A 16,827-nucleotide genomic window follows, 5' to 3' on the forward strand; every position below is an offset into this window, starting at 1 on the left:
TATGTACATGTGTACAAATCTCTCTCCCTACACCAATTGCAATATGTGGTAATAATGTATGTTTGTTGCTTCAAATATCCCCTATTAAAGGATCGACATGAGTCTATCCACATTTAAAATGTAAGTACAATGTACCTCAACAACCTGTTTGACAGCTTCAATGTGCCTCATCGTGCAGTATGATGTTCCCTGTCCACAATGCTGTACACTATCAAAGGTAATGGTTACAGCCTTTACAACCCCCCTACACGCTGATGCCAAACGTAACGACACTACCCAAAGCTCCAGTGCCACTCCCCTACTTTCCACCCCGTTCCTCAAACCCTGTGTATAAATAATACTAAAATACTTAAGGGACTAAGAAAATGTCACTTATATTTTTATTAAAGATTGAATTTTAACGTTTCCTAAAGTGTAAAGCCTTATGGGAAGTGAACACACTGTCATATACAACCAAAGGTCATTTACAAAAGAGAAATTCCAGCAAAGGAGAACAATGCACTTGCCACTTTTAGTACATTTTCCAGATGGCTTGTATATATTTTCCCTGACAGTACATTTTACTTAGAAAGCAGAGGGAACACAAGGGAGTTGTAGCAACATGAAGGGCAGACACTAAGGAGGATTACAGAAGATGGATCCTCTCTAGGGGAAGAATCCTAACGTCCGTTTAAGTCAAATTTTCACTTAGTCTCATCGACATCAATGCATGACAAAGTAAAAAATTGATTTACATACGATTTAGTATTTGACCCTAAAATGACTCCTTCGTGGTTTAATGAGTAAACAATGCAGGAATGCAAAACCAACTCTGTCTATAGACAGCCATTTAAACAGAATGTCATAAAAGCCCTTGAGGGAAAAGGAGGGAACTGAATTACATTCTGACCACACTGCTCATGTCGCACCTTAAAGTTGGTTGTCCACCGCCATATAAAGTCCAAAGAAGAAGAAGAAGCCTGAAGGAGGAGAGATTACTAGAAACAAACTCGGTTTACCCTTTTATCTGTGGATGAATTGTTGGAGTAGAGGACCTTGTGCATTTCAGGTCAAAGAACAACAATGTATATATCCCCGGACAAATTAGCTAGCAACAACAAGCTATCTAGCTAAATTGCCATAAATGTTTAATGCTTTTCAACCTGTCCAAGTTAATATAGTTGGTTCAGAGTTTGTTTGGATATTTCAACCTGCATGCCCTGATCGAGTCTGGTGTGGGTGGTCAAAATCAACATGCGTGCAAGTGGTCTGGTCGGTATGTTAGGCCTTACAATATGACCAACTAAGAAAAACACCTACCCAGACAAAACTCTGTAAAAGCTGTTTTAAAGTTGCCAATCATCTCGGCATGCAAGCAAACACCTTGGTCAACACTGAATGACCTCGCGGTCAACACAAAGTCGAGCTTTGACCTATTGTCTTTATTATTCCACATTACAAAAACATCTTACATTCAGAAACCGCACATACATGACGTTTAGTATTGCAGGTTAATCAGGGCTAAGAGAATATACACGCAGGAATGCAATTCTCGATCGAAAATGCAATGCATCAGTGATTTCCCCTTTGCCATTAGTGTTTTGTTTCGATTTTCAGATTCTATGAAGCCAATAGAATTAAGGGCTCGATTCTATCAGATCTGTGCTAGCCATCCTCCGAATAGCAGTTGTTTTGACAGTGTCGGAGGTGGAAATGCATAACAGCTGTCATATCCACAAGCGACTCCTTGCATTACCTTATTGCAGACACTGCCATGGAATGCAACGAAGTAAACACCCAACTTTATATCTGACAAATCCCATGCAGCCGCGTTACAAGTTATCTAACATGCTATGTGGATGTCGGCCAACATGGGTTGACACGCAATCCGATTGGCCTAAAACCCTTTCCTTTTCATTACTTTAGAATGCTGCCAGACAACATCTGAAGTTAGTGCATTCTACTACAGACATCAAGCCTTTGATTAAATAGAAACCTTGGAAGTGCAATATTGTCCTATAGGAATGATAGATGTATATTAAGTGCTGCTGAAAAGTAAGATGTCATGGCCATCCATCTCTACACAATACTTCTACTGCAGCACAGACACAATGGTACCACTAAACTCAAAGTGTATAAGTGTTGGAGGTCCCGGTTTAAACTGACAGGGTGGCTGAGGATATTCATTCCACCAGTGAAAAAGAGTGAAATAACGTAAATAGTAAACCTAAACATTGTCCCTTTGTATAAGTACCTGTACGTAACTCTTGTGGTCATAAGGGATACACCATATAGACCCAGGGGTTTTTCCTGTTCAAGTGGTCAACAGTTAGTACCAGATTAGAGTCGGAGGTAGCGCTCATGAGAACACAGAAACGCCACGTGAGGAGGTGTTTGTTGGGGGAACCTCAGACCCTCCCCTGGGCCTGGCTAGGCCTCAGACTCCTCCTCATCCGGTGCGCCTCCGTTAGCCGTGTTGCCTGTCTCGTTGTCCAGCAGGAGGAACTTGCCCTCATTGGTCAGAGGCATGTTCTTCAACAGCTGGACTAGAGCCTCTGGGTCCTTCACTCACACACACACACACACACACACACACACACACACACACACACACACACACACACACACACACACACACACACACACACACACACACACACACACACACACACACACACACACACACACACACACACACACACACACACACACACACACACACACACACACACACACACAATTAGTGGGTTAGATTGAGAATTAGTAAATTGAGGTTGATTTAAAAACATACCTTCTTTGCCTCCATAATATCCTTCCCCAAGCTTATTGTGTAACATATCTGTGAATGAAGATATGACACAAATTACATTGTGAAACAGATGAACCCATAAAAGACAAGTGAATTCACTGACTGAAGGCTCTGTGCCATAGTGAGTCCAGCACATGAATGTGTTTAAGATGTCTTACCTTCTCCCCCTCTGTGTTGCTCTCAAAGACAAACGCACTAAAGGAGGGCTCTCCCTCCTCGTCGTCCTCGCCCCAGTCTCGCCCCTCCACCACAAAGCCCATCAGCCTGCCGTTCTCCTGGTGGGCCACAAACTGGGTCACCTCCTGTAGCTGGAACTGTGAGGGAGGAAGAGGAGAGAGAGAGCAGGAGTGAAACACTAGTGAACAGAAAACATTACACTGATAACTACAGTATACTGCTGCGTTTACACAGGCAGCCCAATTCTGATATTTTTTCCACTAATTGTTCTTTTGACCAATCACATCAGATCTTTTTCAGAGCCGATCTGATTGATCAAAAGGCCAGTTAGTGGAAAAAGATCAGAATTGGACTGCCTGTGTAAACGCAGCCTACTAAGGTTACATTTTTCAGGCCCTTACACCGATTCTTGTGACTTGTGTCTGGGGGTCAATCAACCTGTGGTAAAGATAACAAAAAAGAGAACACAATGAATCAACATAGCTGGCAGAAGCACAGTGGCAAGGTTAAAATCTGTAAGCACTTTCATAGGTCTGCTGTTTGACTGGTTACTGTACCTGAGACAGCTGCTCGTGACCATGAGATGGGACTCTGTGGTTCTGAAGATGTTGTGGATGGCTCGAGCCGCCAGCACCTGTCTCATGGCCTCATAGATCACTTCCTGGGTTTGTCCCGAACGCACCGCCATGGAGCCCAGGAACCGCACTGCAAACACCTGCTGCAGCAGGGAGTCTACACACACACAGGCACACACATCAGGAGACAGAGAGGATCTGTAGATATGTAGTCCATAAAGAGTACAGTACCAATGAAAACTGGAATGGAGACACTCCTACCGTCGCTTTCAGGGGAGCAGTCATCGTCTGTTTCTCCGAAAGGGTTTGTACGCCTGTCAGCGAAGAAACACACACAATTAAACCCAGTTGAGCTATTATTGTACAAATCAGCGTACAAGTCAGCGTACAGGAACTGGTTTTGACACGCCAGCCCTGTGGTGACGATCTTACCTCCCTCCAGCCCTGTTCTGGTCCTGGAACTCCGAGGCAGGCAACATGATGTCAAACTGGATGGGTGTCCCGGGAACTATCAGGTCCTCTGGCTCAGGAGCACTGGAGGTCTTTTGGGACGCACCGCTAGAGGACTGCATCCCACCTGGCTTAGCCCTGCAGAAAGAGGGAGGGAAATTAAGAGAGAGGAAGAGTGTGTGTGAGTGTACTATCAGAATTCCTGAAATAACACATGCATATATTCTTTATTTTCCTCTTGGGGAAATCCAGGAAAAGCAAGGTGTTTCCTCTGCATGATTGAGGCTAACCTGTCTGGGTTGGGCGAGCCCTCTCCTCTCTTCTCAAAGCTGGTGATGGGAGTGACCGCCTGAATGGCTGTCTGGTTCAGTCTGATGGCCACTGCCTAAAGAGGGGAACAGGGTGCAGTTTCTGTCATTACACTGTAATAATGATAAAAGTCCTAACATTATGCTCTGTGACTAACACATGGTGCCACAAGAGGGCATAGTTTGGTTAATTATACTGGGAACATTATTTAGTTTGAGGCAGGTATAGAAGTAGTCTGGGATCAAACCAACCTTCTTTACTGTCATCAATAGATTATTATAAGACTTACATAATACATAACAGGCTATGTACACCATATAGGCCTATGAAAAGTATCAATTGGAAGCAGTACTTGACCTTACACTAACCCATCAGTTGTTTGCATCTTGCCAGAGTTGCTTCCTGGTTTGTTTGGAATAAACAAATTACCCACGGGCACTAGGGAGCCATGAGGTCAGAGACGAAGTAACAGAACATACGATGCATTTGTTTATGTGTACAAATTAAGGAAAAGCATACTTCTGAACATGCAGAACCCGCTGGTGCACGCACACATATGCACCCACAAGCATGCATACACACACAGTATAGATAGAGCCTCTTAGTCGGTCTTGTTATGTGCATAGAGAATGGGTTTAAGTTCAACTGGGTGGAATCAGCAGCCTCTGATAATCAGATGTAGGATCTTCATTTGACCCAGTTTGTTACAACAGGAAAATTATCCTGACGCAACAGGAAATGTGAATTATTATGTGGATTATAATTCACGTACATTTTTGTACTGGTTGGTAAATTTTTCTAAAATTTTAAAGTGAAAATTGCAAACCTTTTAAAAACTGAAATACATTACAATTTGGCATGTCCTGCTATGCAGTAAAATACAAAGTAACAAAAGCGTGATCAAATTAAGATCTTTCATCTGTAAAACACCATATCCCAGTTTAGAGATATCCCATGGGAGCACAATCATCTCTAAAACAATCAGGAAATCTGCTAAAAACTAGACCAGACCAGAGCATAATCAGCCCCCTGCAAAGTCTCTAGGGCTATACTGGACTCTGGAAACATCCTGTCCTGTATCAGTCAATCACAGTGCCCTGCTGCTACACATATGGAATGGACTTGGTGTAAAAAAAAATAAAAAAATAAACAAAATAAATAAAAACGTCTGTCTTCGCCTTATCACACACACAACAAAATATTGATTTAGTCATTGTGACTTCTTTCAAGTGCTATGAAATACTACTGATGTACTACTTATCTCACTGTATTGATTAGAGAGAGTATATATACTGTACCTCAGGGTTGTCAGTCAGGTAGATCTGTCGGGAGATATTGTTCAAAGTGCAAATCCACTGGAGATGAGAAACGGAGGAAAGTATTAGACTCACATCCATTGCTCAACAAACATCAGGGATTTCAAATAGCTCCTCTAATGCAGCTTGTGACAGGCAGGCAAGAAGAACTTTCATGGATTTAAACGTAACAATGTCTTTTAACACATGGATGAAAGAAACAGGTACAACAGATTTGACTGGTATGATACATACTTCTTCATATTCCCTTTTGCTCTCTGCTTGTAAAATCATTGACCTGCAAAATCCCAGTAACAAAATTAAAACACAACACTGTTTGTAGGCTCATAAGAAGTCTTCCTCACAAATCTGTGCGTGACCAGTGAGGGTCTTGGTGAGGAGGAAGTGTGAATACTTAGCGTACATACGTTTTACCATTGGGGGAGGTGATCTGAAAACAGTAGCGTCTGTCCTCGCACTCTACGGCCATGACAGAGCTGTTATCCAGGTCTAGCACCATGCCCCCTGCCACTGCCCCTCTCGGCTGGCACATGAGGTTCCCTCCCTGGGTGAAGAAGTAAAGCCGGTCCCAGGCTGTGGTGACTAGGCCCGTCTTACTGTTGGGGAGCAGAAAAGGGTTGTGTTCATTACGGCACACCATAGAAAATAAATAAATAGGTAAAACTTTTGCAACGTAAAACGAAAACAATAATTCAGGTAGTCCTTTCCCCCATCTGCTTCCATTTCGTTCCTAGTGAACACCACCCAGTTCACAGTGTTGGAGCAGCTGCCGTCTCCATGACTCAGCTATTAGAACTAAACATCTCAATCGGAAATCTAAAAGCAATCAGAAAGTGCTGACAGCTCAAATCGCAAAACTTTTTGTATGACTCAGATCTGTCCATAAAAAAACCCAGAACTAATTATCTTTTGGCATAGCTGCGCTTGTCAGGCATTTGAGACAGATGTGTCATTAAATAAAATGTCATTCTGCAGAACCTTTTATTTTGTGCTGCAGACATTTGTCAAAGACTGTATTTGACAGCTCTGACACATTACTAAATCACAACGTTAGTTCTGCAATTCTACGTCAAGCCAAGTTTTTCTTCTTATATTTAGCTATAATCGTAGCTGACAGCCCACCTTGCCAGAGCTGACAAACAAATTGTATTCACTGAAGTACAAAGAGTGTAACTTTGAGACAACTTGTAATTGTAGTTTGACACATTCATTAATGTTTCCTTTGATACGGAATAAAAACAAGACCTGCAGTGACACAATTGTTCACAATTTAACACATCCAGCTATAGCCTGAAAACGTTAAACAAGGAGAAGACATTGAACACTGACACACCAAATTGAAAAAAAAAGGAGCATTGAATGAAGGACTGGGTGAAATGAAATCACCCTCGAATGCAAGATATTGGAAGACTGAATTGAACTTAATCAAACAGAGCCTTACTTCCTGATGTTGAGGTAGCCTGCCTTCTGTATGAGAGTGCGGTTGACAGGGGCGGGGTCGCGGTCAGGCATGTAGACCGTGTCCTCCATGGAGAGCAGCTCTCTCTGGGTCATACGCATGGCCTCAGCCTCTGAGTCCAACTGAGCCTGGATATTTTGTGTCATGCTGGACACTGACCCCAGGAAGCTGTCCATTTTCTTTGAAACTAGATCTATGCCTTTCTTATAGAAGTTGATCTGAGAGGGACACAAAGAGAGAAGACATTTATTGCTTCTCCAGTTCTGACTTGCTGTAGGACCACAGCAGTGTGTGGTGTCCTGGTTTATTGCGGTAAGAGTAAAGAGTGTGTTGATATTGGGTTAACGACTTGCAATGTGGATTTGGGTGTGTGTTGGTACCTGGGCCTGTGTGTAACCAAGCATGGGCTCCAGCATGGCCACTCTCTTGCGGTACTGCAGGGCGTTGAGGGCACAATAATACTGCATGGAGGCCTGGTGCTGCTTCCTCCTGGAGTAGGCCACCTCCCCCACCAATTCAGCTTTCACCTGCACCATAACACAGTAGTTAATCACACACACACACACACACACACACGTCATTTAGCAGACGCTCTTATCCGGTGCGACTTACAGGAGCGATTAGGGTTAAGTGCCTTGCTTAAGGGCACAGACAGATTGTGACCTTTCGGTTTCTGGCCCAACACTCTTGACCTCTAGGCTACCTGTCCGCCCACATATACCCAGCTAATCAGAGGGAGAGCTAAGTAGAGCAACATGACCTCTCAACTAACATATGTCATGACCTCTCAACTATTATGAGGCAATGTTATCTATTGTACCAGTTTAACAGGTACTACCAGTGCGTTGTTGTACTGTTAAGAGATTTGGCTAGTACACGTCTCATACAGTCCCCATCACTACCTTCTCATTCTCCTTCTTCTTGGGCAGTCTGCTGTACTTGACCATGGCAGCCTCATGCTCTGTGGGGGGGAAGGAGTGGACATGAGCTAAGACGATCAGCTACTGTGTTATGCCAACTCCAAAACCATATCAAATTTGAGAAGCCCATACATACCATCAGAGGCGATACCAAATATTTCTCTCAATGTGCTTATCTCTGAGAAGTCAAATACAGATTCAGTGTCAAAAACCATGACAAATCACAAAACCAGAATCAATCACATACAGATTATATTCAAAATGAGTGAAAGCAACTAGCCGATGAGCAAGTGTTTGTGTCTACCTGTAAGATCCTTCTCTCTGAACTGGATCATGGGAAAGATCATCCTGTCAGCCATCTGAGTGGCCAGCTCTGAGTGTAGTGTATTCAGCTGGGGAGGAGAGAGAACTAAATTACCCAGAGACACCCTGAAAACAGCAGGGGTTGATTGATTGTGGTTCAAAAGGAAGTTGAAAAGCAGTTAATTCAAATTACTGCTCATCACACAGCCAAATCCCTATTGTGTAATTGAGAACCAGTCAAAACACATTTTCTTGGTCTGAAGATGAATTTCATCCTGTAATTTATTACCAATATAAAGCATATACCCTATGCAGCTATCCTCGACTTGGACTGGTTCATTTCACTATCAAGTCATTTTCAAAGAAGCCAAATTCAGATAAGTGCTAAACCATCTACCAAGTAAAAACACAGTGGTGTACAACACCTGCAGTAGTGTGAACCTACGGTCAGAGCAGGGTTAGGTGTAATCTGCAAGAAGATGGATGCATTCTTTAGGCCTGTGTAGTTAGGCCAGAAGGGCAAACAATGACTGCTCTAATGCCTCTCCAGCACAGGCTAGCCAGCCAGGCCCACAGACCCCCTATGGCTCAATCCATCTGTTTAAAGTAACAGTTTTTTACATTTCAGCAGACACTCTTATCCAGAGCGATTTACAGGAGCAATTAGGGTTAAGTGACTTGTGCAAGGGCACACTGACAGTTTTTTTCACATAGTCGGCTCGGGGATTCGACCTTTCGGTTACTGGCCCAACGCTCTTAACCACTAGACTACACCTCCACCTCCAGGAAAGCCAGAGCAATTCTCTACCTGGCTGTACCTCTACTGGTCTCTCTACCTCATCCTGGAGGCCATAGCCTCTACAGTGCTGCTCTAATGTTGAAACGTGTCCGTTGTAATGACAAGGGAAAGCCTATAATTCAACTTCCAATGCATACAATTGTGACAGGGTATTTGGGGAATATTTTTACCACCTCCATATATTCCATGACTGTTGCACACATCCACACACTGTCGTTGACACTCACTCTTCTCAGACCAGAAACTCCTATATGCACACAAACACTCCCTGTGTAAACAGCATGCTCACAAACACGCAGATGCACTAGCCTCACCTCCCCCACAGTTTTTGCAAATTGCTGCAGTGTGCTGATCACCTCCTCGTCACCTTTACCAAGGGCAAAATTCTGAAGAAAACAATACGTGACTTAAAAATGTAATAAAACACTGAATTTAGCACATTCCAAATAAACATTGAGGCTATGATGTTAGAAATACTAAATTCCCATCAAATTTCTGGCATGCTGCTCTCTCCTGTAAAGGGACAATATGCTAACAAATCCAATGGTAGAAGTTTTATTTAGTTATTAGATCCCCATTAGCTGTTGCTATTTCAGCAGCTACTCTACCTGGGGTCCACTCAAAATGTTACAAAAATGACATAATGCAGAACATTAATAGACAAGAACAGCTCAAGGACAGAACTACATACATTTAAAGACTTTCTGAAATAATGCTAGGTAACAGCTATATCGCAATACACTGCAGTTAAGTACATGATCGTTGTCCAATATTCTCAATGAGACATACTTGCTTCTCATACTCCAGTAGCTGTCTGGACAGCTGTTCTGTAGCCAATCCCATCTCACTCTGGAGAACACAGGAAGTGATGTCATTAGCAGTTTATCCTCTGGATGAACCGTTTTACACGAAACCAACTCTCAGAAACTGCACACATGCAAACTAAGCTATTGTATCCTCACATAAAGAATCAATTACTTCAAATTGGATTGGACTAGGCTTGGGCGGTATACCATATAAACCGTATGCTGGGGTACTTGGAAATAGCCATGGGATGGTTTTTCCAATACTGTCAATACCGTAGAAACTATTTATTTGAGGGTTTTTTAAAAATTGTTTGTAAATAGCACAACAGGAGAAAGTGGGAGCGGGTGAGTTCAGCTGTGTATGACAGGGGTTTTATTGGAAGTCTGTGGGTTTTTTCTTCAATAGAGTGATCAGGGATGTGCAAATATAGTTATCCTTCAAAGAAAATACATTAGTTCAACACATTCGACAGACAAATATTTTTCATCAGATGACAACGCTATTTGGCTGGCAGCCACACAAGTAAATGCGCTTCCAATGAAAACATATTTCTAATGTTTAGGCCCATCATAGAAATAATGAAGTCAGCTACATTTCGTAATGTTTTGCCTAATGCTAATCTTGCATTTTAACTGAGAAAAATAGGCTGGCTACACCAAGAAAAGTACTGTCTGTCTGTTGGTATAATGCCTGTTCGTGAATTCTCATACGAGTTAAGAAGTGCAACTGAAGCACAAAATTAGTCTGATGCCAAGAATAAATTACAATTAGAAGCATTTTAGATGAGTTTACAAAATGCAGGAAGATATTTCTTATGCGTTATATTATTGTTTTCTGCTTGAAAAACTCAGAATTATGCATTAACATGACCGCTAGTTTAACTTGCTATCTAAGTAAGTGGCTGAAATAATAAGGTGACGGGCATCATATGGTGTTTGAGAAGTCAAAGCCCTTTGGATGAGTTCTGTACAGCTGCCACTGCTCTCTCACCGGTCTTCTCCTCCCCCATCTTCTCTGAGCAGAGCAGGCAGGCCCGTTGCCCTAGCGACTCCAGACTCCACACAGACACAGTGTGAACACACGCTGCTCCAGAGCTAGTACTGAATGAGTCAAAACTTTGTTAATTTGCACAATGTCTCTCATTCACATTCGCTTGAAAATGTACAAACTCACCAAAAATGACATTCGGTAGCTCCTACATATGTATAGCTTTATGAGCTGGATTGCCCATCTTCGCAATTTGTTTATTTTCATTTGGGATCATTAGCATATATTAGTGAGCAGCCTCCATGGAAACGATATATTAATTGTGCTAATTTTGTTATCATTCTGGTAATAGACACCCAACGCACTATTTTGGCTCCCCCTTGTGTACTAAGCCTGTAATACCGTAAATTCCAGGGTGAGAGAAGGATGGTATGACAATATGAAAATCTGGATACCGCCCAACCCTAGATTGCATGTGTGTGCATGCGTGTGTGTTACCTGGGCTCCATACACCCTCTGCATGGACTGAAGCAGCTGGTTGGTGTAGTCTGTGAGAGTCCCTGCATCTTCCTCAAACACACTGAGCAAGGAGCGAGTCTGTAGAGAAGAGAAGGACACAGAAACCTATGACAAATGGCAGACAGACAGGTAGGCAATGTGGCAATGGAATAAACAGACAGGCAGGCAGAAGGGAAGCAGCCAGCCAGGGAGGCAGCCAGCCAGGGAGGCAGCCAGCTAGCCAGACACTAGACAGATTGAAAAAATGCTGACATAGACCAAATGAGGGATAAGCTTGTAAGACCTTCAGCCTGTAATTGTCTGGATACTGGCGCAGTGTGGTAAGCTGGTATGGGTGCGGCAAAGAGGCACACACCTTTATTTAATGATTTATACTGCTGAAGTCGGACGTTTACATACACTTAGGTTGGAGTCAAAACTTGTTTTTCAACCACTCCACAAACATCTTGCTAACAAACTATAGTTTTGGCCAAGTCCGTTAGGACATCTACCTTGTGAATGACACAAGTAATTTTTCCATCAATTGTTACAGACAGATTATTTCACTTATAATTCACTGTATCACAATTCTAGTGGGTCAGAAGTTTCCATACACTAAGTTGACTGTGCCTTTAAACAGCTTGGAAAATTCCAGAAAATTATGTCATGGCTTTAGAAGCTTCTGATAGGCTAATTGACATAATTTGAGTCAATTGGAGGTGTACCTGTGGATGTATTTCAAGGCCTACCTTCAAACTCAGTGCCTCATGGGAAAATCTAAAGAAATCAGTCAAGACCTCAGAAAAAAATTAGAGACCTCCACAAGTCTGGTTCATCCTTGGGAGCAATTTCCAAACGCCTGAAGGTACCACATTCATCTGTACAAACAATAGTACGCAAGTCTAAACACCATGGGACCACGCAGCCGTCATCCCGCTCAGGAATGAGATGAGTTCGGTCTCTTCGAGATGAATGTACTTTGGTGCGAAAAGTGCAAATCAAGCCCAGAACAACAGCAAAGGACCTTGTGAAGATGCTGGAGGAAACAGGTACAAAAGTATCTATATCCACAGTAAAACGAGTCCTATATCGACATAACCTGAAAGGCCCTTCAGCAAGGAAAAAGCCACTGCTCCAAAACCGCCATAAAAAAAGCCATACTATGGTTTGCAACTGCACATGGGGACAAAGATCACACTTTTTGGAGAAATGTCCTCTGGTCTGATGAAACAAAAATACAACTGATTGGCCATAATGACCATCGTTCTGTTTGGAGGAAAAAGGGGGAGGCTTGCAAGCCGAAGAACACTATCCCAACCGTGAAGCACAGGGGTGGCAGCATCATGTTGTGGAGGTGCCTTGCTGCAGGAGGGACTGGTGCACTTCACAAAATAGATGGCATCATGAGGCAGGAAAATGATGTGGATATATTGAAGCAACATCTCAAGACATCAGTCAGGAAGTTAAAGTTGGTCGCAAATGGGTCTTCCAAATGGACAATGACCCAAGCATACTTCCAAAGTTGTGGCAAAATGGCTTAAGGATAACAAAGTCAAGGTATTGGAGTTGCCATCACAAAGCCCTGACCTCAATCGTACAGAAAAGTTGTGGGCAGAACTGAAAAGGCGTGTGCGCGCAAGGAGGCCTACAAACCTGACTCAGTTTCACCAGCTCTGTCAGGAGGAATGGGCCAAAATGCACCCAACTTATTGTGGAAGGCTACCAGAAACGTTTGACCCAAGTTAAACAATGCTACCAAATACTAATTGAGTGTATGTAAACTTCTGACCCACTGGGAATGTGATGAAATAAATCAAATATGAAATAAATAATTATTTATAATATTATTCTGACATTTCACATTCTTAAAATAAAGTGGTGATCCTAACTGACCTAAAAAGGGAATTTTTACTAGGATTAAATGTCAGGAATTGTGAAAAACTGAGTTTAAATGTATTTGGCTAAGTGTATGTAAACTTCCGACTTCAACTGTATTTACACACCATTTGTAGGCCTAGCCCCTTTATTCATAAATATGCTGATTTGAAATGTGACTTTCTCGTCCCTAACTCACTCAAATTGATTCCATGATTTGAATAGGAAGAACTATTCTGAAATATGCAGAGCAAGACACAAGCCGCAGGCATACAGTACCAGTCAAAAGTTTGGACACCTACTTTTTCTTTATTTGTACTATTTTCTACATTGTAGAATAATAGTGAAGACATCAACACTATGAAATAACACATCGAATCATTTAGTAACCAAAAAAAGTGTTAAACAAATCTAAATATATTTTATACTGTATTTCAGATTCTTCAAAGTAGCCACCCTTTGCCTTGATTTTCTACATTGTAGAATAGTAGTGAAGACATCAAAACTATGAAATAACACGTATGGAATCATTTAGTAACCAAAAAAGTGTTAAAAAAATCTAAATATATTTTATATTTCAGATTCTTCAAAGTAGCCACCCTTTTCCTTGATGACAGATTTGCACTCTCTTGGCATTCTCTCAACCAGCTTTATGAGGTAGTCACCTGGAATGCATTTCAATTAACAGGTGTGCCTAGTTAAAACATTAATTTGTGGAATTTCTTTCCTTAATGCGTTTGAGCCAATCAGTTGTGTTGTGACAAGGTTTTTATTTAACCGTTATTTAAGGTAGGGGTGGTATACAGAAGATAGCCGTATTTGGTAAAAGACCAAGTCCATATTATGGCAAGAACAGCTAAAATTAGCAAAGAGAAACAACAGTCCATCATTACTTTAAGACATGAAGGTCAGTCAATCCGGAAAATGTCAAGAACTTTGAAAGAATCTTCAAGTGCAGCCGCAAAAACCATCAAGGGCTATGATGAAACTGGCTCTCATGAGGACCGCCACAGGAAAGGAAGACCCAGAGTTACCTCTGCTTCAGAGGATAAGTTCATTACAGTTAACTGCACCTCAGATTGCAGCCCAAATAAATGCTTCACAAGTTCAAGTAACATACGCATCTCAACATCAACTGTTCAGAGGAGACTGCGTGAATCAGGCCTTCAAAGTCTAATTTCTGCAAAGAAACCACTACTAAAGGACACCAATAATAATAATAAGAAACTTGCTTGGGCCAAGAAACATGAGCAATGCACAATTCAAGGCACGCTTAACCAGCATGGCTTCCACAGCATTCTGCAGCGATACGCCATCCCATCTGGTTTGGCTTAGTGGGACTATCATTTGTTTTTCAACAGGACAATGACCCAACACACCTCCAAGAAGGAGAGTGATGAAGTGCTGCATCAGATGACTTGGCCTCCACAATCACCAGACCTCAACCCAATTGTTTGGGATGAGATAGTTTGGGATGAGTTGGACCACAGAGTGAAGGAAAAGTTGCCAACAAGTGTTAAACATATGTGGGAACTCCTTCAAGGATGTTGGAAAAACATCCCAGGTGAAGATGGTTGAGAGAATGCCAAGAGTGTCATCAAAGCAGACCGTGGCTACTTTCAGAAATCTCAAATCTCAAATATATTTTGACCTGCTTTACTATTTCTGGGTTACTACATGATTCCATGTGTTATGTCATAGTTTCGATGTCTTCACTATTATTCTACAATGCAGAAAATAGTACAAATAAAGAAACACCTTTGAATGAGTAGGTGTCCAAACTTTTGACTGATACTGTATGTTGAACTTAAACTCAAAGGAGCCAGTCGTAAGCTACATGCATATTTAAGATACACCATCATTTAAGTGCGTGTAATATGCTTGATTTTTCTGACACAGCCTATTATAGCATAAGTGCCAGTGAAGCCTAGCCTAAAGAAATGTAGCCTAAATTTGGTTGTATCTGCAAGTGGAATATATCAAGACTCTTTGCCTAACTGTTATTAAGTAGTATTAGAATACGTGTAATTAAGACAGTGTTATAAAGTTTGATTAAGAGTTTGATTAATAACAGTCGGCTACAAATATTAACTGAATTACATTCCCACACCACCAAAGCTATTGGGGACAATTAGGTTTAGTCAGTGCCTCAAATCATGACTGAAATATACTTCAGATTGCAGTCCCATAGCGGGGAAGTTTAGGCTATTGACCAATTCCAATGGATTCCCATACTCAGAAACCCCTACAACAGCCCGTAAAATTGGCCGAGGCCCCAACTCCGGTGCTTGTAAAAAACAACATATATAAACACTTCCTTCAAACAAACCATCCATGTAATTCGCAAAACATAATGGTCTACACTACAGAAGACTGTGACTGTCACAATAAACAACCAGTCGTTGTTCTGATGCACACTGTTTTATCAACTGCCAACTACAGGCCGGGCGATGCGCAACTCATCACGTCACTGCTCACACCAGAAAGGGAAAGGCATTCTCGAATCTCGAGCAATATGCAAATTATACGCGACATTTGTTTCTGATAGGAATTAGGTACGACTTGTGACACACTGTATCAACTTTGTATCGGATACATAGCCAATGCGCGAGTGTGCAACTGCGGAATAGTGCACATTTCCAAAACAATGAGCCAATTCAAAGCTGTCATCGTCGAGTTGAGTAAATAGCCTACAACAGTGGAGCTGGTTTAGCCAATTTCACATCTCCTACAAGACCTTTCCTCTCAATAACGGCACATAACATAAACATAGTATCGACCCACCTGAGGACTGTCCTGCAAAGCCTCTTCTAAAAGCAACGTATGGACGGCTGGCATCTTGTTCACAGCGAAGAGACCGGACTTGAATTATTTAGTGCGTGGACTCTCTTTCCCAGAGAGCTTTGTCTGCGGATGTGGGTGACACGTGTCATTTGCAGGCGTTCCTTGGCCAGCCAGTCTTCGAGCAGCCAGTGACCAGTCGTGCAAGGGTTCTGCCCTGACCACTGACACAATTTAAAATCAGACACGCTTACTTAAGGCCACTCGCAATACAAGTTACAATAATATTATTGTCCTGAAAACGAGCTGTCTTTGAATGTTTAACTCCTGTTGTATTGGCTGTTCTAGGCTTTATCTGTAGCCTGTAGGCTCACTGTCAATGGGATGAGAAACAAGACAACAGTGTCCCCCGCTGGATGCATGGGTAATTAGATTTACTGTAATCTATTAGTGCCAATCAAATCATAAAACGTGCCTGCCTGAATATGACCTCATTTTGAGGGACTATTCAGTTTGAAGGGAACGTTAGGGGATTCAGTTGTATGCAACTATATCCCAACACTTCCGTTGAACTCTGTTCAGTGGCTTATGAAATTAACCCCAAAAACAACAACAAAGAACATTGAGCGATGAGTCATTCGAAAACTTGTTGAGATGAAAAGAGGTCATGGCTCCTGAAATTGAAAACCTGTAAAGTAATCTAGCTCTGTAATCATCCTTGTAGTCTATTTATAATATTTCACAAAGGTGAGGATTGACACGAGCTGTTTAAATCAAGTCAAA

At 42.0% G+C, this 16,827-nt stretch overlaps 1 protein-coding gene across 2 annotated transcripts; it reads right to left on the bottom strand.

Annotated features, from left to right (window-relative positions):
• Nucleotides 1-358: 358 nt before the first annotated feature.
• On the bottom strand, nucleotides 359-16,172 carry LOC139406514 (DCC-interacting protein 13-beta-like). Of its 2 annotated transcripts, XM_071149177.1 has the most exons (20): nucleotides 16,048-16,172; nucleotides 11,389-11,487; nucleotides 9,886-9,945; nucleotides 9,411-9,482; nucleotides 8,299-8,386; nucleotides 8,131-8,172; nucleotides 7,977-8,035; nucleotides 7,455-7,601; nucleotides 7,057-7,292; nucleotides 6,023-6,211; nucleotides 5,850-5,892; nucleotides 5,598-5,654; nucleotides 4,281-4,375; nucleotides 3,973-4,128; nucleotides 3,802-3,854; nucleotides 3,523-3,697; nucleotides 3,367-3,403; nucleotides 2,947-3,102; nucleotides 2,771-2,818; nucleotides 359-2,541 (listed from the first exon to the last, which is right to left on the bottom strand). In XM_071149177.1, the coding sequence occupies exons 1-20, from the start codon at nucleotides 16,099-16,101 to the stop codon at nucleotides 2,410-2,412; spliced, it is 1,998 nt and encodes a 665-aa protein (XP_071005278.1). In that variant the 5' UTR covers nucleotides 16,102-16,172; the 3' UTR covers nucleotides 359-2,409. The 2 variants fall into 2 exon arrangements, with proteins under 2 accessions (XP_071005278.1, XP_071005279.1); XM_071149178.1 differs by lacking the exon at nucleotides 9,411-9,482 and having other exon boundaries at nucleotides 367-2,541; nucleotides 16,048-16,157.
• Nucleotides 16,173-16,827: the final 655 nt, after the last annotated feature.

Source organism: Oncorhynchus clarkii, chromosome 4 (assembly GCF_045791955.1).
Source record: "Oncorhynchus clarkii lewisi isolate Uvic-CL-2024 chromosome 4, UVic_Ocla_1.0, whole genome shotgun sequence".
NCBI lineage: Eukaryota > Metazoa > Chordata > Actinopteri > Salmoniformes > Salmonidae > Oncorhynchus > Oncorhynchus clarkii.